At 45.5% G+C, this 27,157-nt stretch overlaps 1 protein-coding gene across 1 annotated transcript; it reads left to right on the top strand.

The window, feature by feature from the left end:
* Positions 1–105: 105 nt before the first annotated feature.
* On the top strand, positions 106–26,903 carry znf219 (zinc finger protein 219). Its single transcript, XM_046328624.1, has 8 exons — positions 106–289; positions 12,163–12,247; positions 12,609–13,818; positions 13,904–14,115; positions 17,323–18,160; positions 18,570–18,716; positions 20,814–21,708; positions 21,872–26,903. The coding sequence occupies exons 3-8, from the start codon at positions 12,612–12,614 to the stop codon at positions 22,266–22,268; spliced, it is 3,696 nt and encodes a 1,231-aa protein (XP_046184580.1). The 5' UTR covers positions 106–289; positions 12,163–12,247; positions 12,609–12,611; the 3' UTR covers positions 22,269–26,903.
* Positions 26,904–27,157: the final 254 nt, after the last annotated feature.

Genomic DNA, 27,157 nt, shown 5'->3' with positions numbered 1-27,157 from the left:
CTCCCACTCTCCTCTCTCTCTCTCTCTCTCTCTCTCTCTCTCTCTCTCTCTCTCTCTCTCTTATTCACTCACTTACTCACTACTGCACAATAAATGGATGTTTGAAAAAATGTGTGAGAGAGAGCGAAAGGGAGGAGGAGAACAGGGTGAGCTAAGGGAGGGGGAAAACGGCGTATGCTTGTATACAACAACCCCTGATTTCCATTTTTTCCCCAACTCGTAATGTATTTAATTCAAGTGAAACGTAATCATGACGTGTCCTGTCATTAATCCGCCCGCCGCCTCTCCCGTAAGTACATAGAGTCTTACTTTCATCATAAATATCTAGTTAATTTACAATATATACTATCCATACGTTTACATGTGCACTTTTATGTAGGGTGGTATGGAACTGCGGTTGTGTAGCACTATAGTAAAACCTCTCCAAAATTGTTGTATTTGTCGCGTTTGTTGTTGTCTCCATGAACAACAAATATCTGACGACGACTTTTTCTTTTTGCAAATCCGTGTAATCACCCTATAGTTGCAGTGATTGAAGCGCATTGTAGCTCCATTTTATCTCGCCTTTTAACAACATTTATTTTTATTTTTTACACACATTACAGTTTTTATGTTTCAAGTTTTATTAGTCGGTATGTAGGCTACGGGATACACATGGTATACACCGTCCAACGAAATGTGTTTGTATTGTGAATGGATTGTTGAGAGTGATTGGCGGGTTGCACTATAGTGTGTGGCGTGTGTGTGTGCTGCATGTATGTTCCCATGCACTCTTCGGCACTTTTCTGTGTGTCATGTATGAAGCCGGTGTTGTATGTGCGCGCGTGGCCGACCGTCTGCATGCGTTAGCCCTATACGGTGACATGACAAAAGTGAGAACGGATTCTATATATCATGATGGATTAGTTTCAGTTATAACTTGGGGCCTAAAATGTACTACTTGAATTGTCAGATAACGTATGCCTACACCGTAAAAATGGTTTGTAAATTGTAAATTGAATTACGTTATGCTATTTGAAGTGCACTAAAAGTCAACTAAAGTGAACGCACAAGTAGGTTAACCTATAAACTAACACAAAGTTCTGTATTAAATGTATTGCTATAGCCTAAGGAATACAATCACTGGCTACTGCAGAAGATATGGCAATTGCATTCATCCATGCACAGGCCTACACATCGGGTTTCATTCACAACATTAAAACATATGTCGTAGCTTTTGACAAAAATAAGTTGCAAATTTGATCAATCGCTATGTTTTTTGATTTCCGTTTTATTTTGGGGTTAACTACGTGTTCGGGTGTGATTTACAAAGCTGCAACGCAAGAACATTCTAGGTAGAGACGATAAGCCATGATAATTATTTTTTTGGAGATGCATTACGTATTATTGTTTTTAAGATGACCAATTTAACCAGATGTAGCCTAAATAGGTAGCCTAGTCTATTCGTCCAGGCTACACCTATCCAGCTGTAGGCCTATCCAACGGTTTTTAAAACCATAGTCCTCCCACTATGCTACTACTATATTTACTACGACTATTACAAGGCTACTACTATTACAACCGGTAAACTTGTCCTAGCGTCACCTCTTACGAGTGCAAGCTTCACTGTAGCCATAGGCTACCTCTCTCCTTTTGGGCTACAGTGATTTCGCAAGAAAGTAGCAAGTGTGTTGCGTGCAACATCTCATTCTGAAAATACAAGTTGTTTCCCGGCGGTTGATATAAGTTATAGGGTTGTTTTCTGTAGCCTACGTGTGCTGGATAAAATGTGATCATGTTTGATTTAGTTTGAGGGGGATGGATGGGGATGTTGGCAGCGAAATTCAAGATGAAATCCATGATGGCACTTTTCTCGTCCTCCGATTTCTCCCCGCAACACTCATGTCTTTTCCCCTCCCTTTCAGTCTTTTGTTATAGAAAATTTAGGAACAAAATGGATGGAGCATGGGGGAGCGATATACATGACACACAGAGAGTAGGCAACGACCGTGACTCGTCAACGGCTTTGAGATTAAACAATCGTGTTACTATGTTCACTTAGGGGATTTAATCATATTTTAACAGCTAAAGAGCAGCTGCGAAAATGACTAATCTAATCCCGTTTTTTTGGACGTTATGTAGACTAGGCGTCCGCGCATTGTTTGTTGATAGTTATTTATTTCATTAATGTGGCTGTTTAATTGAGATGGCCGCGAGAGAGAAGGCAGGGGAAAGAGCGACTGAAAATGGTTGCACGTTATTGACGCACATCATAAGGGAGAGCAGGAAATTCCTCTCCAGATAACAGGCAGACGTGTCATCTGTGGTGACCGGAGAAGAGCGAGACTCCCGTCGCTGTGTTTCAAACCCCATAGCGACAGAACATGTTTTAGACATGTTTAAATGTCCAGTTCATAGGCCTACTACATACCATAGTTTGATTCAACACTTTAGATGTGTGCACAGGAAATCAATGTAATTTGATAAGTGTACAGCCTTACTTTTCTTCTTTTTTTTTTTACATTTTCATCTTGCAGTCTAGTTTGGGATTTCCCACCTGAAGCAAACAGTCCAACTTTAACTAGATACACTCTAGCTCCCTAAAAGGTATCTTATTATTGAACATTTGAACACTTTTCAATAAGTGCCATCATTTGAGGGACAGTGTGCCATCTTTAGATGCTGTTAAAAATCAAGATAGAGCGTTGGGCTTGGATTCAGTGGGAAGAATTCATGATTTTTATGATAATTTATGTTTCCTGTCTCTTACTGTCCTGCACCCTACCTCAGAACAACACTTGAGGGATGCAACATCCAGGTGCGCTCTCTCTCTCTCTCTCTCTCTCTCTCTCTCTCTCTCTCTCTCTCTCTCTCTCTCTCTCTCTCTCTCTCTCTCTCTCTCTCTCTCTCTCTCTCTCTCTCTCACTCTCTCTCTCTCTCTCTCTCTCTCTCTCTCTCTCTCTCTCTCTCTCTCTCTCTCTCTCTCTCTCTCTCTCTCTCTCTCTCTCTCTCTCTTTCACACACACTCAAGGAGCATTCCAATCAAGCCACTGATTGATTTAATTGTGTCATTAAGGCTCTGTGGGATAGATAGATAGATAGATAGATAGATAGATAGATAGATAGATAGATAGACAGACAGACAGACAGACAGACAGACAGACAGACAGACAGACAGACAGACAGACAGACAGACAGACAGACAGACAGACAGACAGACAGACAGACAGACAGACAGACAGACAGACAGACACCTGCTCGGCCTGCTCAGTGAGGGTGCATGGTGACATGTAAAGACTGCTTCTTTGCCTGAGTTCGGCTGGAAAATGTTTCTGCAGCGTAGCATAAACCCATACTAGTAGACCTGTACAAGCAATCACTCCTAGCCCTTCAGCAAGTTTAGAGTAGCATATCCCATTCACATTTTCAGCTCTCAAAACATTCAATGCTGTTGTAGCATACAAAGAAACCTTACTCGGGCAAGTACTCCTCTTAGAGTTAGACCTTTAATGGTCGAATTAACATATTGCAGATAGTCGTATATAACAATGTGTACTTACATTGTCATTACACTGTAATTAAGGTAATCAGACCGGTAACCTCTGATCCAACAAGATTAGACAGGTGAAAGCAAAGGCTGTATTACATAACTTTAGAGTTAGTGTGATGAGGCCAATTATAAACTGGGTGGTTTGAGCCCTAAATGCTGATTGGCTGACAGCCATGATATATCAGACCGTATACCACGGGTATGACAAACATTTGTTTTTACTGCTCTAATTACGTTAGTAACCAGTTTATAATAGCAATAAGGCACCTTGGGGGTTTGTGGTATATGGCCAATATACCACACCCTCTCGTGCCTTATTGCTTAAGTATACTATGGATGCATCCCAAATGGCACCCTTTCCCCTATATGAAGCACTACTTTAAGTAGTGTGATAAATAGGGATTAGGGTACCATTTGGGACTTACACTATACGTCAAATTACATTTAATTTGTCACATACGCCAAATACAGCAGGTGTAGCGTTTCACCTTACAGTGAAATGCTTACTTACAAGCCCTTAACCAACAATGCAGTTTTAAGAAAATAAGAAAAGTAAGAGATAAGAATAATAAATGATTAAAGAGCAGCAGTAAATAACAATAGCGGGGATAGATACAAGGGGAACCGGCGCAGAGTCAATGTGCACTCTATGACTAGGGTGGTTGGAGTCTTTGACAATTTTTAGGACACTCCTCTGACACCGCCTGGTATAGAGGTCTTGGATGGCAGGAAGCTTGGCCCCGGTGAGGTACTGGGCCATACGCACTATCCTCTGTAGTGCCTAGCGGTCGGAGGCCATACCAGGTGGTGATGTAACCCATCAGGATGCTCTCAGTGGTGCTGCTATAAAACCTTTTGAGGATCTGAGGACCCATGCCAACTCTTTTCAGTCTCTTGGGGGAGAATAGGTTTTGTTGTGCCCGCTTAACGACTGTCTTGGTGTGCTTGGACCATGTTAGTTTGTTGGTGATGTGGACGTCAAGGAACTTGAAGCTCTCAACCTGCTCCACAACAGCCCCGTCGATGAGAATGGGTGCATGCTCAGTTCTCCTTTTCCTGTAGTCCACAATCATCTCCTTTGTCTTGTTCACCTTGAGGAAGGTTGTTGTCCTTGCACCACACGGTCAGGACTCTGACATCCTCCCATCGTGTCGGTGATCAGGCCTACCACTGTTGTGTCATCAGCAAACTTAACGATGGTGTTGGAGTCGTGCCTGGCCATGAGTGGACAGGGAGTACAGGGGGGGGACTGAGCACGCACCCCTTGAGGTGCCCCCGTGTTGAGGATCAGTGGCGGACGTGTTGTTACCTACCCTTACCACCTGGGGGCGGCCCGTCAGGAAGTCTAGGATCCATTTGCAGAGGGAGGTGTTTAGTCCCAGGGTCTTTAGCTTAGTGATGAGCTTTGAGGGCACTATGGTGTTGAACGCTGAGCTGTAGTCAATGAACAGCATTCTCACATAGGTGTTCCTTTTTTTCCAGGTGTGAAAGGGCAGTGTGGAGTGCAATAGAGATTGCATCATCTGTGGATCTGTTGGAGATGTATGCAAATTGGAGTGGGTCTACTGTTTCTGGGATAATGGTGTTGGTGTGAGCCATGACCACCCTTTCAAAGCATTTCATGGCTACAGACGTGAGTGCTACGGGTCGGTAGTCATTTAGGCAGGTTACCATAGTGTTCTTGGGCACAGGGACTATGGTGGTCTGCTTGAAACATGTTAGTATTACAGACTCAGACAGGGAGAGGTTGAAAATGTCAGTGAAGGCACTTGCTAGCTGGTCAGCGCATGCTCGGAGTACACGTCCTGGTAATCCGTCTGGTCTTGTGGCCTCGTAAATGTTGACCTGTTTTAAGGTCTTACTCACATCGGCTGCAGAGAGTGTAATCACACAGTCGTCCGGAACAGCTGATGCTCTCATGCATGTTGCAGTGTTGCTTGCCTCAAAGCAAGCATAGAAGTTATTCAGAAAGTCTGGTATTCCCCATGTCACTGGGTAGCTCTCGGCTGTGCTTCCCTTTGTAGTCTGTAATAGTTTGCAGGCTCTGCCACACCCGAGACATGTCGGAGCCGATGTAGTACGATTCGATCTTAGTCCTGTATTGACGCTTTGCCTGTTTGATGGTTCGTCGAGCATAGCCGGATTTCTAATAAGCTTCCGGGTTAGAGTCCCGCAGAGAGCAGCAGCTCTACCCTTTAGATCAGTGCGAATGTTGCCTGTAGTCCACGGCGTTCTTCGTTTGTAGAAAGAGAGTCGGACCGAAATGCAGCGTAGTGGTTACTCATGTCTTTAATGAAGAGATCGCGATACATGAAATAACTTATACATATACAAAAACAACAAACGGAACGTGAAACCTATTACAGCCTATCTGGTGAAACTACACAGAGACAGGAACAATCACCCACGAAATACACAGAAACCCCGGCTACCTAAATACGGTTCCCAATCAGAGACAACGAGAATCACCTGACTCTGATTGAGAACCGCCTCAGGCAGCCAAGCCTATACAACATCCCTAATCAGCCGCGATCCCAAATACTACAAACCCCAATACGAAAATACAATATATAAACCCATGTCACACCCTGGCCTGACCAAACATATAACGAAAACACAAAATACAATGACCAAGGCGTGACAACGACATCCTCCATGCATTTATTGATGAAGCCAGTCACTGATGATGTGGTGCACCCCTCAATGCCTTCAGAAGAATCCCGGAACATTTTCCAATCTGTGCTATCGAAACAGTCCTGTTGTTTAGCATCTGCTTCATCTGACCACTTTTTTATAGAACGAGTCACTGGTGCTTCCTGTTCTAATTTTTTGTTTGTGAGCAGGAATCAGGAAGATAGAATTATGGTCAGATTTGCCAAATGGAGGGTGAGGGCGAGCTTTGTACACGTCTCTGTGTGTGGAGTAAAAGGTGGTCTACAATTTCTTTCTCCCTCCAGTTGCACATTTAAAATGCTGCTAGAAATGATGTAAAACTGAGTCAGTGTATGTTGACCGTTATAAGGATCATAAATTACTGTTAGCTAGGGGCTGTAAGCTAGGGGTCAGCTTGCAGCTTGACCACTCAGTCTCCTAGCCAACATCAATATTCATGATGTTATGGAATCTGTCTGGTCCAGACCAGTAGGGCTCAAACTACCAGTTGATGTAGCTAAAAGTCACTCACACAAATGTTACAGAAGGTGTAACACTTGTTACACATAGAAGTCGTAATGAGGACACGTCGGAGCTTAGATTGGCCTAATTGCTCTAGTTTTATAAAGGGTTATGTCCTGATAGAGTTGGGATCTACATATTTGGACGTTTGATTGAGGGACTCATCCATGGAATGCGTCTGCTAAGACGATCTGACCTCTTTAATGCACGGTCGCATAAAAATCGGGTTAATGCATTACACTTCCAGTTCACGTTCATAGCCTACATATTAATTCTGCATAGTCTTATGCCCCTTCACATACTTCTCTTCATCTGGATGATAACTATAAAGAGGAGAGGAGGCAAGAACGGGGGTCGTGTCCAGTAGACAGAAACGTTTTCGTCTATTGCGTGAAGTTTAGCAACGGTGTGCCCAACTAAACGTTGCCAGCTGAAGGAAAAACAGAGAGAGGAGGAAAGAAAGCAAGCGAAGTGAGGCCAAAGGTCAAGAATCGGGACACAGCGAGTGAGAGAAGTCAGACAGACAATCCACCCTCCATTCAGAGAAGCCAAAGAACAAAAAAAAAAGAGCGGTAATGAAAAAGTGCAAGCCAGATAAAGTGAGGGGAGCGAGGGAGGGAAAGAAGAGAGAGGGGGTTCAGGGAAAGGTGAAAGCCCGGAAATGAATCCCGTCTGTGGGGAAGTTTTGCCGCGTGACCACGGCGATAAAAACTACAGCAGGCCCTGAGTTACTGTACCACACACACACAGAGAGAAAAACACACACACACTTTCCCTCACACAGGCCCTCACTCACACATACACACTTAAACACACACATAAGCCATCAGACACACAAACACCCACATAAACACACATAGGCTCGATCACACACACACACATTTGAACACACTGGCCTTCACATGCGTACAGTATTTGCAGCACACACACTAATAAGACACATAAACTGTAGACACGCACACACTGACAAAAACAGTTACAAAAACAGGTACACAAACTCACACACTTCAGGAAACACCCCCAGATCCTACATACAGTTGAAGTCGGAAGTCTACATACACCATAGCCAGGTACATTTAAACTCAGTTTTACACAATTCCTGACATTGAATCCTAGTAAAAATGCCCTGTCTTAGGTCAGTTAGGATCACCACTTTATTTTAAGAATGTGAAATGTCAGAATAATAATAGAGAGAATGATTTCTTTCAAATTTGATTTCTTTCATCACATTCCCAGTGGATCAGAAGTTTACATACACTCAATTAGTATTTGGTAGCATTGCCTTTAAACTGTTTAACTTGGGTGAATTTTGGCCCATTCCTCCTGACAAAGTCAGGTTTGTAGGCCTCCTTGCTCACACACGCTTTTTCATTTCTGCCAACACATTTTCTATTGGATTGAGGTCAGGGCTTTGTGATGGCCACTCCAAAACCTTGACTTTGTTGTCCTTAAGCCATTTTGCCACAACTTTGGAAGTATGCTTGGGGTCATTTTCCATTTGGAAGACCCATTTGCGACCAAACTTGAACTTCTTGACTGATGTCTTGAGATGTTGCTTCAATATATTCACATCATTTTCGTACCTCATTATGCCATCTATTTTGTGAAGTGCACTAATCCCTCCTGCAGCAAAGCACCCCCACAACATGATTCTGCAATCCCCATGCTTCACGGTTGGGATAGTATTCTTCGGCTTGCAAGCCTCCCCCTTTTTCCTCCAAACATAAGATGGTCATTATGGCCAAACAGTTCTATTTTTGTTTCATCAGACCAGAGGACATTTCTCCAAAAAGTACGATCTTTGTCCCCATGTGCAGTTGCAAACCGTAGTCTGGCTTTTTTATGGGGGTTTTGGAGCAGTGGCTTTTTCCTTGCTGAGCGGCTTTCAGGTTATGTCGATATAGGCCTCGTTTTTACTGTGGATATCAATACTTTTGTACCTGTTTCCTCCAGCATCTTCACAAGGTCCTCTGCTCTTGTTCTGGGATTGATTTGCACTTTTCGCACCAAAGTACTTTCATCTTTAGGAGACAGAACACCTCTCCTTCCTGAGTCGTATGATGGCTGTGTCGTCCCATGGTGTTTATACTTGCGTACTATTGTTTGTACAGATGAACGTGGTACTTTCAGGCGTTTGGAAATTGCTCCCAAGGATGATGAACCAGACGTGTGGAGGTTTACAATTCTTTTTCTGAGGTCTTGGCTGATTTCTTTTGATTTTCCCATGATGTCAAGCAATGAGGCACTGAGTTTGAAGGTAGGCCTTGAAATACGTCGACAAGTACACCTCCAATTGATTCAAATGATGTCAATTAGCCTATCAGAAGCTTCTAAAGCAATGACATCATTTTCTGGAATTTTCCAAGCTGTTTAAAGGCACAGTCAACTTAGTGTATGTAAACTTCTGACTCACTGGAATTGTGATACAGTAAATTATAAGTGAAATAATCTGTCTGTAAACATTTTTTTGTAAAATGGCCTTGTGTCATGCACAAAGTAGATGTCCTAACCGACTTGTAAAAACTATAGTTTGTTAACAAGACATTTGTGGAGTGGTTGAAAAACGAGTTTTAATGACTCCAACCTAAGTCTATGTAAACTTCCGACTTCAACTGTATGCATGAAGAATCATAACGGCAATGTATGCAATACAGCACACATTGTCAACCACTCTACTGTAACGAGTACCTAAGGGCCATAACAAATTAGATGAAAGCGCTCCTATGACCCCCATCACACATCTGTCCATAGATATCCTGATTCTCAGCAGCTGCCTTCAGTTAACATTATGATTAGCCTTCACACAATATCTTTGATACATTAGGATCCACACCCTACGATCGTAATTTGATCACTCTTTTTGTTCCTAAGTGTTTTCCTGCACAGCATGAAATGCAAACTTGTGGTATAGTCAAGGTAAAAAAAAGTATTCTAAAAGTTTGTTATTTCTACTTTAAAATGTCAGACATGATTTGCCCTAACGAAAAATGTATGAACCCCTTCAAAAAAAATGTCCATTCATTATAATCCACATATTAATTCACATTATTTACTTGCTGTAGCAATTTAGCTCAAATTAAGATCCTCCATCTGTATGAAGAATCATAACCACCGTGTACTGACTTGCTTGAACTGTGTCCTGCTCAAAACCACAAATATAGTTACGTTTGTACATTCTTTGTACACTGAGATCTAAAGTCGTACAAATACACATACTCCGTACCGCACACACAGTACCTACACACGTTCGTAGTGACATGATCTATACAAACTTCCACATAGAGTATATGGCCCAAACACCTGTCAATATGTACAGCTAAAAGAATTTGTATGTGTGCGAGCGTGTGTGCGATGGTAATGGAAAACACAAGAGTCATTTTAAGCGCTCAGAAGTCTTGGTTAAATCAGCCGTAGGCGTCAGTTAGTGCATGCTTTATTACAGTTCCGTTGGGGGAATGTGATCAAGCACACGTTCGTCATCTGAATCAAATGAATTGTAGCTGTGTTGAAATCTACATGTACTACTTGTTTGTGTTGGTTGATCACACCATGTACCTCTCTCTCTCTCTCTCTCTCTCTCTCTCTCTCTCTCTCTCTCTCTCTCTCTCTCTCTCTCTCTCTCTCTCTCTCTCTCTCTCTCCCCCTTCCCCTTTGTCTAGCACCTTATCTCCTCTCTCCATCTATCCACATTTGGAGAAGCTTTATTGGTATGACAAGGCTGGTTGGGCACAGTGGCCGCTGTCATGGCAGAACAATGCAGTGGTGACGCTGATATTAATATGATAATGCCATCACATCAGACGATACTAACACACACACACACACACACACTGTCCACCGCCTCGCTACCACCATGAATACCTACCTACAACAAAACCCCAGTTCGCAATCAGCCTTTTTCTTTTTCATATTAGAAAATGCTAATCACATCACCATCGGATCTTTTCATTCGGTTATGTTTATTTCGCTGTCTCTCTCTTTCTCTCCCCCCCCCATTTCTCTCTCTTTCACTGTCTGTCTCTTCTTTTTCTCCTTTCTCTCCTCGCCATGTTGGCAGGCCCCAATCTACCAGCTGATATCAGCATTCCCTGGCACTGTGCCAACTGGCTCCAACGCAGGAGAGAAAGAAAGAGGGAGCGAGAGAATGAAAGAAAATGAGTGAATAATTGAGGGAGGAGGGAGAGAGAGAGAGAGAGAGAGATTGAGAGAGAAAGAGAGGGGGATGGGAGGAGTATGGAATCAGGGAGGGAGGGAGGGAGTGCGAGAAATAAATAGACGGGGGAAGAAGGAACAATAACGGTGGATTAAGAAGGAGAGAGGGAAGAGAGGGAGGAGAAGGAAGAGAGCGAGAGAGGGGATATATGATTGATATTGTGTGATATCCCTGCTAGTCATGGCGGAGCTAAAATGTCAACTGGATACATGAGAATGTCTTTGTGATTCTGGCGCGCTGACACACACAAACACGCACAGACATACTGTCTATATGAACGCACAGATGTAGGCTACTAGTGTTTGGCCATAATGATGATGATCGTGTGTTTGTAATGTTTTTTCTCGTCTGTTCTTGTATTACATGAATAAGTTCAGGTGTGTTGTTTGTGTGGTTGTATGTGTTCTGTGTGTGTGTGTGGTTGGTTGTGTTTCTTTAGGCTCGGATGTGTGTGTGTGTATGTCCATTCCTGATGAAGCTGCTGCTGTATGTGTTCACAGGAAGGGTGTGTGGGGAAGTCAAAACATCTCGCGCCCATCCTGTTTGGGACAGTCCATGTCCTGTGGTGCCCTTAGCTCACACACACACACTGACACACATGTACGGACATGCACGTACCAACACACACACACACACACACACACACACACACACACACACACACACACACACACACACACACACACACACACACACACACACACACACACACACACACACACACACACACACACACACACACACACACACACACACACACACACACACACACACACACACACACATATATCATATACTGACATCAAACATATGGTTAAGTACACAATGTATCTTGCAACATCAAACAGGTGACCACCTGTTACACATTGAAGCACACACACACCTGCAGGCAGGCAAGCGGACAGACAGACAGACAGACAGACAGACAGACAGACAGACAGACAGACAGACAGACAGACAGACAGACAGACAGACAGACAGACAGACAGACAGACAGACAGACAGACAGACAGACAGACAGACAGACAGACAGACAGACAGACAGACAGACAGACAGACAGACAGACAGACAGACAGACAGACAGACAGACAGACCGACCGACCGACCGACCGACCGACGCAGGCAGGCAGGACATTATGTTATTTTTGGTGTAATGGGATATGCAGCAGGGTGAGTTGCAATATGTTTGGTTTAAAATCTTTTTTAAACATATGTTTGAACATATTGAATGTATGTGTTCCCCAGAGGACTAAAGGAGGTGGCCATCAAAGCAGTGTGTCCCCCGTCTGCCAAGAAACTGAAACATGGAATAGCAGTAAACACACGACTGGTGAGTCCCCATACTAACTGTACACATAGTCAAGCATGGCATAGTTATACACACAGTACTGGTCAGTACTACAATATCGTACGTTTATCCTCAAATAGCCTACTGACCTGTTCTGACCTCAGTACACAGAACAGTGTTGAGTCCTCGCACTACTCCTTCATACCACTACATTTCCATTGAAATACGGATATATTCCTACCATAAACGGGTTCATCTCAATTGTGCGAAGTGTCTTCCTCCTGTACTATATCCATTCCCTTATCTCTCGTTATCTCTCTCTCTTTATCTCTCTCATTGTATCTCTCTCTTTATCTCTCTCTCTCTTTATCTCTCTCTCTATTTTTCTCTCTCTCACACACAGAGAATGGATTCTCCTCCTGAATGTGTTTTGGCTCTTTCATGTGAGCTGCCCCAGTCACCCCCAACACTACCATCGCTGGACCACAGTCCCCAGGGCTCTCCTCACTCTACCTCCCACCTCTCCCCTTCACACAGCCCCCTGGACCTGCCCCTAGCCCATAGCCCCTCAGCCCTGTCCCAAATACCAGAACCCCTGTCGAACACCCTAGACACCACCCCCTACTTCCCCTTCTCCTCCTTCCCCCTCAACCACCACAATGAGGAAGAGGAGGAGGATGAAGAGGAGCTGTCAGCCCCTCCGTCCCCCACCCCGGCCGTGGCTCTCTTCCTGGGGGGTCTTCCGGAGGTGTGTAGCCCCTCTTCGGAGAGCTCTCCTCCGGTCACTCCGACATCATCGGCCCCTCTCCCCGGGTTCGGGGCCCTGGAGCTGGCCCTGTCCTCCGGGCAGCAGGGTGCCACCTGTAGTGATGAGCTAGACCTCCAGCTCTTCCATAAGGACGGGGGGAGTCTGTTAGGGTCTCTGCCCGGGAGGAAGGGTGTTTCTAGGGGAGCGGCCGGACTCAAGTTCCCCTGTCTGGTTTGTGGGAAGAGATTCCGCTTCCAGAGTATCTTGTCACTCCACGCCCGCGCTCATAGTCTGGACCGGGACCGCCGCGCCTCAGCTCTGTACCGCAACACAGGCACCATGACCGGGAGCATCATTGGGACGGGGTCCACGGCGCATCTCAAAGCCCACCAGAACCACAACGACGTGGGACTAAACCACCACAGTCACCGCCAGAGTCCCCTGCTGTCCGTATCTCTAACCCAGGGACTGAGAGGGGAGGATGGGGATGGGGATGCTCTAGAGGAGGCTCTGCAGATGGATCACCAGACCCTCCAGCCGTTCCTAATGGATGACAGCACACCACTGAGCCCTCCGCTGACCGAGGAGGTGCCCCTCTCCCTCACCTCCCCCTACTCCTCTTCCTGCGGCCTGGGTGGCATGGGTCCTGCCATCTTAGAAGAAGCCGCCCTGGCCACAGCGGCAGCGCCCGCATTCCGCTGCCACGCCTGCAAGGGTAAATTCCGCACAGCCTCGGAGCTGTCTCGTCACGTCCGCATCCTCCACAACCCGTACAAGTGCACCCTGTGCTCCTTCTCTGCCAGCCAGGAAGAACGCCTGGCCGCACACCTCCACGACAGCCACCCCTCCCTGTCCCTCTCCCCCGGTGGAACTCCCCGCCCTGCCCCCTACACCCCCAGACACCCCCATCATAACCACCACCACTGCCGTCATCCCCACACCCATCCCAGACACTCTCGTTCCCAACCCCAACCCGACCCCCACCCTGGCCCCAGGGGCTCCGCCTCTGCCGGCCTTCCGCTGTGAGACGTGCGGCCAGCGCTTCACCCAGTCCTGGTTCCTGAAGGGCCACATGAGGAAGCACAAGGATTCTCTGGACCACAAATGTCAGGTGTGCGGCCGTGGCTTCAAGGAGCCTTGGTTCCTCAAGAACCACATGAAGGTAGGAATCCTAGTGTGTGTCACAGGAGATTGGTGGCACCTTCGTTGGGGAGGACGGGCTCGTGGTAATGACTTGAGTGGAATCAGTGGAATGGTATCAAACACGTGGTTTCCAGGTGCTCGATGCCATTCCATTTTCTCCGTTCCCGGACATCATTATGAGCCGTCCTCCCCTCAGCAGCCTCCACTGGTATGTGTATGTGTCTATGCTAGGGTCTATGTTAGGGTTGCTCATTTTGGGGAATATTCAGAGGTGGAAACTTTCCGTGGGAATTAACGGGAATATATGGGAGTTAATGGGAATATATGCAAATTAATATTATTACCATTTAAATGTAGATGTTTTTTTGCATTGGATATATTTACCATATCATATGGAGACGGAAACATAAACCCTTTACCTTATCATAAGTTAACATAATTGCAAATGATTGAATCCTTCCAATAGAAAAAAATTAACAAATGTAGTTATGTATTGAACTTGAATTAAATGAGTTGACTCTTCACATGAGATGATTTCACTGAACAACAAAAGAAAGGGAATATTGAATGATCCCCAATGACCCATCGCATCTCCCAGAAACATTTTCGACATACATCTGTAAAGTGATAGTCTACAAACTAAAGCTTTGGTTGTCTTCATCTCAGGCTTCCATGTCTTCTCCCTGACCTCCTCAATGTCCACCTCTCGAACATCAGACTCTGAGGCCTCATCTTCACTGTCAATTTCCAACCTTGTTGAGGATGGCTCGTTGTCAGGCTCAAAAAGCCTTAATTTGCCCGGATGGCCACCAATCTTTCAACCCTTGTATTGGTCAGCCTGTTGCATATGCTTTGGTGTGTGTGTTCCCAAACAAGGACCAGTTGCGCTCTGAGGCGGCTGATGTTGGTGGGATTTGGAGGATGATGGAGGCAACAGGGGAAAGAGTCTCAGATCCACAAAGTCCCTTCCACCAGGTGGCTGATGAGATATGTTGGCACGACTGCCATATTTGCATCTCCATCCCAAAGCCCTTGCTTGGAAGTGTACTGCCAAGAACCTTGCCCTCATCCAGGCCAAGGTGGCGAGACACGGTAGTGATGACACCATAGGCCTTGTTGATCTCTGCACCAGACAGGATGCTCTTGCCAGCATACTTGGGGTCCAACATCTACACTGCGGTGTGTATGGGCTTCAGGCAGAGGTCTTCATGCTTTTTGATGTATTTCAGAACTGCAGTTTCCTCTGCTTGGATCAACAGTGAAGTGGGCAGGGCAGTACAGATTTATTCTCTTACATCTGCAAGCAGAGTCTGAACATCAGACAGGGTGGCATTGTCTCCCTCAATCAATGCAATGGCTACTGCTATAGGTTTCAGGAGTTTCAGGCTGCTTACCACTCTTCCAAAATACATCATCCAAGAGGATACTCTTGATGGGGCTGTCAATATCAGCAGACTGTGATATGGCCTTTTCTTGGAAAGACTCCTTCCCCTCCAGGAGACTGTCAAACATGATGACAACACCAACCCAACGGGTGTTGCTGGGCAGCTTCAATGTAGTGCTCTTATTCTTCTCACTCTGCTTGGTGAGGTAGATTGCTGCTATAACTTGATGACCCTTCACATACCTAACCATTTCCTTGGCTCTCTTGTAGAGTGTATCCATTGTTTTCAGTGCCATGATGTCCTTGAGGAGCAGATTCAATGTATGAGCAGCACAGCCAATGGATGTGATGTGAGGGTAGGACTCCTCCACTTTAGAACAAGCAGCCTTCAAGTTCACAGCATTGTCACCAGTGCAAATAGCTTCTGTGGTCCAAGGTCATTGATGACTGCCTTCAGCTCATCTGCAATGTAGAGACCAGTGTGTCTGTTGTCCCTTGTGTCTGTGCTCTTGTAGAATACTGATTGAGGGGTTGAGATGATGTAGTTCATTATTTCTTTCCCCACTCACATTCGACCACTCATCAGAGATTATTGCAATACAGTCTGCTTTCTCTATGATTTGCTTGACCTTCACTTGAACTCTGTTGAACTCTGCATCCAGCAAATGAGTAGATAAAGCATGTCTGGTTGGAGGGGTGTATGCTGGGCAAAGAGCATTCAGAAATCTCTTCCAATGCACATTGCCTGTGAGCATCAGAGGTGAACCAGTTGCATACACAGCTCTAGCAATACATTCATCAGCTTTTCTCTGACTACGTTCCTCCATTGAGTCATAATTCCAGGAGGACCATGAACTGTTGCTATCGATAAGGTGTCTGATTTATCATTTTCGAATTGAAGTAGAGGGACTTTTGTCAGGGGTTGCTTGTTTTGAGCGCTGAGGGAACTTTATGCACTTGGCCAGATGATTCTGCATCTTTGTTGCATTCTTCACATTTGATTTGGCACAGTATTTGCAAATGTACACAGCTTTTCCTTCTACATTAGCTGCAGTGAAATGTCTCCACACATCAGCTAGTGCCCATGGCATTTTCCTGTAAAGATTAGAAAAAAATTAGTTTAAAAAACCCAAATACAATTCCATGTACAGATAAATAGTTAAGCAGTTAGATTAAACAACTCCTTCGTAAGATAAATATTTTCAAATTAAACATGTATGCAAACAGGTGAATTAACACTAGTAGGCTCAAGCAAGCGAAAACCCACATTGTAGCAAAAACTAACTAGCAGAAATTGTTAACAAGTTTAAAATTATTTAAACATACTTTGCTGTAGGCTACTATTTACTAGTTAACAAAAAAGTATGTACTGTATATCATAGAAAATATATTCACCCCGCCCAGTATTGTAATCAAAATTTACCAGAAAGCATGTAGTTCTTGTCTCAGACAGTGTAGTAGCGTGGGCGCAATAGCATCTCATTAGTGTGCAAAATCTTGAGAATCAGCTGTACATGTGATGGAAGAATGCACTGTGCACTGGGTTGCGATTCCATTGAATTGGGGATAGTTTAACCAAAATATGCCACAAGACCTAGAATTGCCTTGTCTGTATCCCACAAAAAGGTTCACTGTTATAAGCTAACTGTTTTGATGAACTTAAACAAAATCCCCAAATTCCCGGGCTTAACTTCCCATGGAAAATGTCTGGGAAAATTCTGGAAATTTACCCAGAAAGTTTCCAACCCTTTGCAACCCTAGTCTATGCTATAATTGCATGTGTCAAACGATTGAAGACATTGGGCATTTATTATACAAGTGACTTTATGACCTCTATTACAGGTGCACCTCAACAAGCTGGGCCTGAAGGCAGGTCTGGGGGGGCTGGGGGGGCTGGTGGCTCCTGTGGCCGGGGCTGAACATAGAGGCCCCAAAGGCTCTGTCACCAGCCAGGGCCTCAACGCTCTCTACTCCAGTCTCTTGCTGGCTCGTGGTGGAGGGGGGAGAGGGGGGCGATCAAGGGCTGAGCGGGACGGCGCCGGAGTCTCTAGTAAATCGGCCATCTTGGGCTACCTGGGGTTGCCCAGCGATGGCGGTGGCGGCGCCAGCTGCATGGAACGGCTGCAGGCCGTGGCTCAGGTGGCGGAGATGGGGAATGGGAGCGGAGGAGGAGGGGCAGCAGGAGATGGAGGGGACCAGATAGCCATGTGGCAGCTGGTAGCCCGTAGCCTAGTAGCAGCTCAACAGGCCCAGCAAGCCCAGCAGGCTCAGAGGCAGAACCAGAGGACCCAGCACCTGCACCGAGCCCCATCCAGGAGCTCCGTGGTGGGGGAGGCTGAGCAGGTCAGGGCCTACCTTGGAGGTCTGGATCCCCGAGAGGAGCCTCTGTCCTCCGGAGCCCCATGGGAGTGCCCCGACTGTGGGAAGCTGTTCCGGAGCCTGCAGCAGGTGGTGGCGCACGCTCGCGTCCACGTCCAGCGGCCCCATAAGAACCACGGTCACCCCCCGCGCTACGCCGGAGGAGGAGAGGAGGATGGAGGAGCGAGCCAGGGTGGGGGAGGACGAGGAGGTGGGAGAGAAGGTAGTAGCGAGGGAAGACAGGAGTCCAAACTTCAAAGTGGACCTCAACATCAGTCAGCAGCCGGAGGAGGGTTCCACTCAGTGATGTCACAGTTCCAAGGTACAGTGACATGGCTTCACCTCCAAAACGTCCCCAACATGTCTCCCGTTTATTTGACATTTTCATTAGAGAGAATAAGGACACAAATAAAAAGCTTGTAGCAGAATGGGAGAGTAGCAGAGTGGGAGAGTAGCAGAGTGTGAGAGTAGCGTCTAGCAATGCAATTAACTATCAATACCACTTTCTTATTCTCTTCCTCCCGTCTTCCCCTACTTGCTCTCCCCCTCTTTCTCTTTCCACCTCTCTCTCCCTCCCCCTCTGTCTCTAATCCATCACCCTTTCTCTCACCCTCCCTCCCTTATTCCCTCTCTTCCGGCTCTCCCTCCATCTCCCTCTCTCTCTCTCTCTCTCTCTCTCTCTCTCTCTCTCTCTCTCTCTCTCTCTCTCTCAACCCTTCCTCTCTCTCCAGGAGAGAACGGTCTATCTGGGTCATCTTCAGGTTCGTCCGTGACTTCTAGGGAGCGTGTGCGAGGCACAGGGGTGAAAGACTGCCCCTATTGCGGTAAAGCTTTCCGCTCGTCCCATCACCTTAAAGTGCATCTGAGAGTTCACACAGGTGAGCCTGCCACTAGCCCCCAACCCCCAACACACCTAACAATGGCTGGATCCCAAATCGACCACTAGCCCCTAAATCCTATACCCTAGGGCTTATGACACTTATTCTGTGTCTATACAACCTAGGGCCAATGCACTCCTGTAGATCTGAGATGATTGATAAAATCGAGCTCACAGCCATGCAATCTCCATAGACAAACATTGGGCAGTAGAAGGGTCTTCCTGAAGAGCTCAGTGACTTTCAACGTGGCACCGTTATAGGATGCTACTTTCCAACAAGTCAGTTCGTCAAATTTCTGCCCTGCTAGAGCTGCCCGGTCAACTGTAAGTGCTGTTATTGTGAAGTGGAAACATGTGGGAGAAATAACGGCTCAGCCGCGTGGTAGGCAAGATCACAGAACAGACCACATAAAAATCATCTGTCCTCGGTTACAACACTCACTACCGTGTTCCAAACTGCCTCTGGAAGCAACGTCAGCACAAGAACTGTTCGCCAGGAGCTTCATGACATGGTTTTCCATGGCCAAGCAGCCGCACACAAGCCTAAGATCACCATGCGTTGGCTGGAGTGGTGTAAAGCTTGCCACCATTGGACTTTGGAGCAGTGGAAACACATTCTCTGGAGTGATGAATCACGCTTCACCATCAGGCAGTACGACGGAATAATCTGGGTTTGGCAGATGCCAGGAGAACGCTACCTGCCCAAAACCATAGTGCCAACTGTAATGTTTGGTGAAGGAGGAATAATGGCCTTGAGCTGTTTTTCATGGTTTGGGCTAGACCCCTTAGTTCCAGTGAGGGGAAATCTTAACGCTACAGCATACCATGACATTCTAGATTATTCTGTGTTTCCAACGTTTTTGCCACAGTTTGGGGAAGGCCCTTTCCATTTTTAGCATGACAATGCCCCCGTGCACAAAGCAAGGTCCATACAGAAATGTTTTGTCGAGATTGGTGTGGAAGACCTTGACTGGCCTGCACAGAGCCCTGACCTCAACCTCATCAAACACCTTTTGGGATGAATTGGAACACCGACTTCGAGCCAGCACTAATCGCCCATCGTCAGTGCCCAACCTCATTTATGCCCTTGAGGCTGAATGGATGCAAGTCCCCGCAGCAGTATTCCAACATCTAGTGTAAAGCTTTCCCAGAAGAGAGGAGGCTTTTATAGCAGCAAAGGGTGGACAAACTCCATATTAATGCCCATGATTTTGGAATGAGATGTTCAACGTCCACATACTTTTGGTCATGTAGTGTGGCTTCATCTCACCTTCTGATCGGCTGGATGGAAATGTCGCCATATTGCTTCTACCTGTCCAATGAGATCTCAGAGTGGCTAGGAAGTAGGGGCTAGAGGTCCATTTGGAATTCAGCGAATAATCACTAACAATACAATCTACTCTAGAACACTAAACCTTAACTACATGCACACTGACCACATTTACATGTGCCATTAAATTCATGTGTTCTCAAGTGTTTCTGAGTCCTAAATATGACCATCTCCTCTGTCTGTTGTAATTAATTAGGTGAATCATTATACTTAAGTAAATTGCTACTAGCAATAATCACTCTCAACACCTCCGAGGCTGATGGGGTTTTTCATCTAATGTCCTCCTTATCAAAGCCAATCAGGATTTTAGATTGTGATGGGATACTGCCATCTGTGGTTTGTAATATGGTACTACAAGCTCATATAATACTTGAACCCTGTAGTTTCCCCTCTTTTATTCCATAGCCAAAATCCAGGAATCAAGGTCCATATAATTGTTGTTGTTTTTTTCTCTGTGGTCAGAAACAGACTAGGCGTAAGGCAGTTCAGGCAAATGCCAGATGGGCTGGTCCATATTTAGTCTAGTGGTCCTGTCTAAATTGTTTGTTTTTTTGTGCAGAATTAGAACAATACAAATGTTTCTCTCCATGTATAGTATAGCATAGCATAGCATAGCATAGCATAGCATAGCATAGCATAGCATAGCATAGCATAGCATAGTATAGCATAGCATAGTATAGTATAGTATAGTATAGTGTAACATCTACTGACATTCCTCCATTATTATATGCCCTTGATAACCACAACTAGTTTATGTACCTCTTTCAGGGGAGAGACCGTATAAATGTCCCCACTGTGACTACGCGGGAACCCAGTCAGGCTCTCTAAAGTACCATCTCCAGAGGCACCACAGAGAACAGAGGAACGCCATGGGGGCCTCTTCATCCACCGCCTCCTCCCCCGGCCTCACTTCTGCCTCTCTGGGAGGTGGTGGAGGAGCTCCACGGGGGGAGGGAAGGGAGGGGATGGCCAAACAGCGCCGGCCCCAGAGCTTCACCCATGGCTCAGCCGCCAGAACCCCGGCAGAGACTGCATCCTCCAGGCACAACCAGCACCAGCCCTGGATCCTGGGCCTTCCCGAGCAGAGAGATAGGGACCATGGGAAGGCCATGGGAGGACTGAGGGATGCAGATCTGGAGAGCCAGTACCGGTACCTATCCGGGGTGATGGGGGCGCTGTACCAGGGGGGGATGGAGGGAGGGTGGACGGGGGAGTCCCCTACCTCCACCCCCACCCCGCCCCCGCCAAAGGCGCCCAAAGTGTCCCGTCGCAAACCACTCACCACCAGCCGCATGGTGCCAGCTAACGGGAGGGAGCGGATGGGAGGGGGATCAGCTCAGGGCACCCAGGAGGGAGGCTTGTTGTCCCAGCCCCTGGATCTCTCCCGCCGCCCCTCCCCTGGGCTCGGAGGTCTGGAGGAGGATGGAGTACCGGGAGGGGGTGGTGGAGGAGGAGGAGGAGGAGCAGGGGTCACCCTTAACCAGTGCCTGTTCTGTCCCTTCCGTACCTGCTCAGCCGAGCTGATGGCAATGCACCTCCAGGTCAACCACACCAGCAAGTCCAGGCGAAAGAGGGGGGCCCACAACCCCAGCTCCCTGGGGGAACACGGGCCCCAGAGGCCACCCCAACCCCGGGCTGACCCAGACCCCCTAGCCCTGTGGAGGTAAGAGATGCGTGTTTACATTTTATATTTACATATTCATAATTTAGCAGAGGTTCTTTCCCAGAGCTACTTATAGTTAGTGCATTCAACTAAGTTTAGTAGGGGGAAAAAACAAACATATTACAGTCATTGCAAGTAGACTGATGTCCCTATCCTATCCTAGGTACCTGAGCGAGAGTGAAGATAGGGCCCCCCTCGAGGAATGGGCCTCATCCAGGGTGGAGAGGGAGAGAGGGATGGAGAATGGCCTCACCCCAGAGGAAGTGGACCTAGAGGGCAGCTACAACCTCCACCACCCCCTGCAGGCTTCTAACCAGGCCTTCACCACACCCAGGAACACAAGGAGTGGCCTCGCTGGCCTGGGGCAGGAAGGCAAGCTGGAGGAGGATGGGGAAGAGGAGGAAGAAGAGGAGGAAGGAGAAGAGGAGGATTTGGAAAGGGAGAGCAGTAGTCCAGGGGATTCCCCTACAGAGCATGGGATGAGGATGTCTCTCTCCATGTCAACTGCCCTCGGCTCTGATCGTCTTACACGAGAGGAGGAAGCAGTGATGGGAGACTAAACGGCAACAACATCATCCTGCAGAGAGATGGGGAGAGGGAGTTCAACTAGACAGTGCAGAAGTTTAGGAGTCAAATGTTAGGGGTCATTATATCACTTCCTTGTTCTCTTACATACAGCAGTTCAGGGTCATTGACATGGTAAGTCCGCTGACAAGTATAACTAAGGACTACGGACTGAGATGCGCCTCCATTGAGAGGGTTGTGTAAACATCATCTCTCCTAAGGAAAAAAATCATACATTTTTCTCTCGCCTTTTAATATTTACATCCCGGGAGTTCAGTGTAGTCCTCTTGATTTTCTCAACCAACCACAACCCCCCTTGTACATACAGACAGTGCAGTGTGAATCCTTTCTCTTCAGGACTTTTGAGGCCTTGAGTTCTATATTCCAGAGTTTCCTGTTTTCCATTCCATCTCCTACCAAGAGGGCTAATTGTGATGATTTGCTCGAGATCGTCCTCTGGCTGCTGTTAAGTCTTAACATTACTATGTGAGAACAAATAAACTGTAACATTCTACCATTCCGGAGAACACAAAAATGATTTTATCAGACCTTATACTTCATGTTTTGAGAATAATACTACTTCTATGAGTAACGTTGTTGATTAGTTATACTTTAGCAGAACAAGTGTCAAAAGAAGCCAAACTTCATCCCAACTGACGTTTAGATAAGATACCACTTCTTGCCACGTTGACATTTCAAGTTCATATTACGGTCTGTTCAAGAGCACTGATTCGATAACCGTGGTTCAACCACAACCATTCAAGCCGTAAACTCAAACTAAGCTATCCAGCTGTCTACAACAAATAACAACCACAGGAACAAATTTTTACCAGATGAAGATGGCAATGATTAGGGATAAGGTAACCCCTGACCCTGATATCACTGCCTCTCATTGGTCGGATTGCTGTTCCGAGGTCACCATGGGAACAGTTTGTCATTTCCTGTTTTCCCCTCAGTTTAGTGCCTGTCTATGTTTGGAATGTCGTCAAGGGAGTTCTACAGTATAGCCCTCTGTTTCTGGGCTCTTATAGGACAATGATATCTGAGAATACAGTATAAAGCTAAAGTATATATGTAAAAAAATGGTTCTAGGCTATTGTGAATAGACATCTGTAGTGTTAAACAAACAGCTGGTGTGGATCTTTCTCTTTTCACAAGAGACCGGTAGCATCTCTATGTGGATTCTGTGGAAAAAAATATATAAAGCACTTAGTTGATGAAGATGAAACATTAAGAAATATTCATATGAATGAAAAGAGGTCAAGGTGAAAGGTCAATAAGTGAAAAGGGAGGTTAAAGGTCAGAGGTCAGCATTTACAGCAGAAATACCAGCGTGTTCAGAGTCAGACGTGGGCTAACAGTTATTTCTACATTGTCGCGGTGGCCAACGGACCATTAAACAAACAGAAACAAAACAAAAGTCTGTTTTGGGGGGGACACAGGACAGACAGACGGACAGTGCATCCTGAACACAATCAGCTGGCACGTCTGGTCAGGTGACCACGACTCCACGACCGTGTCACACTCTTTCCTTCCGTTCCTTTTATGAGGAAAATAACAGAAAAAAAACAAGGGGAAGGAAAAATGGATGAGAGAAAAGGATGAGTTCCCTCACAAGAGCGGAGGACTCAAGAAAGCAAACTGTTGTAGTCTTGGGTTTATGCTGTCTTTTAGATGACTAGATTTCTGTCTTTCTTTCTTTTAAGTGAAGAAGAACGGGAACGAAGAGTAAGCATTAAAAACACGGACAAATCCATAGATACATCCCAGTAGAATATGTGTAGCTTTTGTAAAGACAAGAAGATAAGAAAAAAGGAGAAAAAAATAACTTTCTATGTTTATTTTCATTTCAAGAAGAGAAGCTTACAGAGAAGGTTATGAATATACAGTAGGTAATGATTTAAAAAAAAAAACTATAAGGCTTGTTGTTGTGAGGAAAAGACTAGTCGGAATGTCGTGTCTATAAAGAGCACTGTGCAAGGTTTATAATTTCCCAAAGTAGTAGTTTTTATTTTGACTATCGATAGACCAAACTTTTTTTTTGAAAGAAAATGTAAGGTGTCACTTTCTGTTGGAGTGTAAAGCTGCGGTTCCAATCCACTCACCCAATCAATCAATCAATCAATCAAGCATTCAATCAATCTATAATCCAATCAAAATATTATCATTGTATTATTAAGTGCTTGGATGAGACTCAAGTTTACATCACAATATATCAAAATATTCATCTCTGCCAAATTTTGATTGATCAATTTGTACTATAGCCACAGTATTGGTTTAGCGCGTCGTACTACACACAGCATGTTCTGCACACAGTGAACAAGCAAATATTTTATCATAAAAACAATTAAATAAACGACTTACGATTGTAAACGTCACTAAATGATTTGATTGGATAAGTCTTGCCTTCTCGCCCTCCTAACCCCATTGTTTGACAGCGAGAGTTTGGGATTGGAGCCTAACCCCATTGGTTGTAGGCGAGAGTTTGGGATTGGAACCTAACCCCATTAGTTGTAGGCGAGAGTTTGGGATTGGAACCTAACCCCATTGTTTGACAGCGAGAGTTTGGGATTGGAACCTAACCCCATTAGTTGTAGGCGAGAGTTTGGGATTGGAACCTAACCCCATTGTTTGACAGCGAGAGTTTGGGATTGGAACCTAACCCCATTGTTTGACAGCGAGAGTTTGGGATTGGAACGTAACCCCATTGTTTGACAGTGAGAGTTTGGGATTGGAACCTAACCCCATTGGTTGTAGGCGAGAGTTTGGGATTGGAACCTAACCCCATTGGTTGTAGGCGAGAGTTCAGGATTGGAACCACAGCCTTACTTTTGGTTTATGTGCATTATGTGTTTTACTTCTATCCTTATTAGAGCACCTTATATGAGTTTAGCAGTTCCCTAAGTGGTGTTTTCTTAAAGACTTAGGTTGCACCCGTAATGACACCCTATTCCCTATATGGTTCACTACTTTTGACCAGGACCATTCCCATATAGGTCCTGGTCAAAGTAGTGCACTATTTAGGGAATAGGGTGCCCTTTGGGACAATAACCTGTAGTGTCAATGCCACCGTGCCTTCTGTGTCAAGCACTTCCTGGAGTTGGTATTTTGTAAGCTCACCAAAAGCACTTAGCCCACATCTCTCTTTCCCCTAGTATATCACCTATTTATTCACCTCATTCTTCTTGACTTATTTTATCCTCTCCTTGTCTGTCACTCCAACTTCACAGGGGCCAAGTGGGTTGTTGCCTTATTTGAACAATTTCTTACCATCAGACATAATATCACTTGGAGGTAATATTGCTAGCATCGCTAGTAGCCCCCAGTGTAGGAAACAAGGTTGATTTCAGCTAACCCGTGGCAAACCAAAGCCAAAGTTTAATGGATAAATCTTATAATTAGGTGCCAAAACCTGTCCATGGGGACACTAAACACGTTAAATTAAGATAATATAATTAAATGGTATTATCAAGATATTATATTGTCATTCTCTCTATCCTTTTAATGTATGTGTACATCTCTCTTTTCTTCTTTCTCAACATCCCTAACCTCTCTCTCTTCTTCCTTTCTTCCATAACCTCTCTCTCTCTCTTCCGTAACCTGTCTCTCTCTCTCTCTCTCTCTCTCTCTCTCTCTCTCTCTCTCTCTCTCTCTCTCACTCACTCTCTCTCTCTCTCTCTCTCTCTCTCTCTCTCTCTCTCTCTCTCTCTCTCTCTCTCTCTCTCTCTCTCTCTCTGGCACCATTAGAAGGTGATGATGTGTACTATCTGGTATTGAGGCCTTTTATTCTTAGATTTGTATTTTCAATTTGTGTGATGTTCGTACGTTCGTTCATTCGATGCCCGATGAGATGGAGTAACGCTATTCTTCTTCTTTTTAAAATGATTATTATTGTTTTGGCATTATTAAGGAGAAGAAGAGGAAAAAAATAATAAGAAAAAAAATGTCTTGTTGAATGTTGTACAGATAGCACTAGGAGATGTGTTTTTAACAAGAGAGCGCAAACCCAAGCTCTAGTCCCGCCCACTCCTCCCTCCCATTGGCAGATAGGACAAGTGACTTGCCAAGGATAGTACAAGTGACCCGCCAATCATTTAAATGAACTGCCCTCCAACTGACAAACATGTTCGATCCAGTGAATGTAAACTACATCTTAAATTACCCACAAAATATGTCATAATGTGAAAATGTGAATGTCCCAGACAGTCAATGGTTCATCTGAAATATTTCCTAAATTGCTTCTTGCAAGGAATCTCTCGGAAATATGCTAGAAATCTTTTAACCGGTGCCTAACTATATTGTTGACCCATAATTTCCTAGTTTCACATGCATTTTGAAGTGCAGATGTTCAAGTACTGTTGCAGTGTGTGTGACTGACATTAGGTCATAGGGCCCTTGTCAAAAGTAGTGCACTATATAGGGAATCGGGTGACATTTGGAACAAAGCCACTGTCTTGTTGGAGAGGTGGAAGGGAGTGCTGGGTTTGGGCTCTCGTGTAGATGACTGCCATTGCAGTGAGGGAAAAACTGACCTAACCTAACATAGTAGTGACTAATATGAGTTTGTGGACAGATTTTTAAAAAACACACACATTAGAGATACATTAATAAATGCAAACAAAGGAAAACAAGGCTTGGCGGTTTATTTTTGTGAGTCGTGTCATTTCTCTTATGCTATTTATACTGTTATTTCAATGTCTCTGTGTGTGTGTGTGTGTGTGTGTGTGTGTGTGTGTGTGTGTGTGTGTGTGTGTGTGTGTGTGTGTGTGTGTGTGTGTGTGTGTGTGTGTGTGTGTGTGTGTGTGTGTGCGTGTGCGTGTGCGTGTGTGCGTGACAAAGTGAAACATGCGTGTGCCAGTGTTTCCGAGTGCTGTGACAAAGGTCA

This window comes from Oncorhynchus gorbuscha, linkage group LG25 (assembly GCF_021184085.1).
Source record: "Oncorhynchus gorbuscha isolate QuinsamMale2020 ecotype Even-year linkage group LG25, OgorEven_v1.0, whole genome shotgun sequence".
In the NCBI taxonomy this organism is placed as follows: Eukaryota; Metazoa; Chordata; class Actinopteri; order Salmoniformes; family Salmonidae; genus Oncorhynchus; species Oncorhynchus gorbuscha.
Note: the sequence above shows the minus strand (reverse complement) of the source record. Positions and strands in the feature narration are given on the sequence as shown.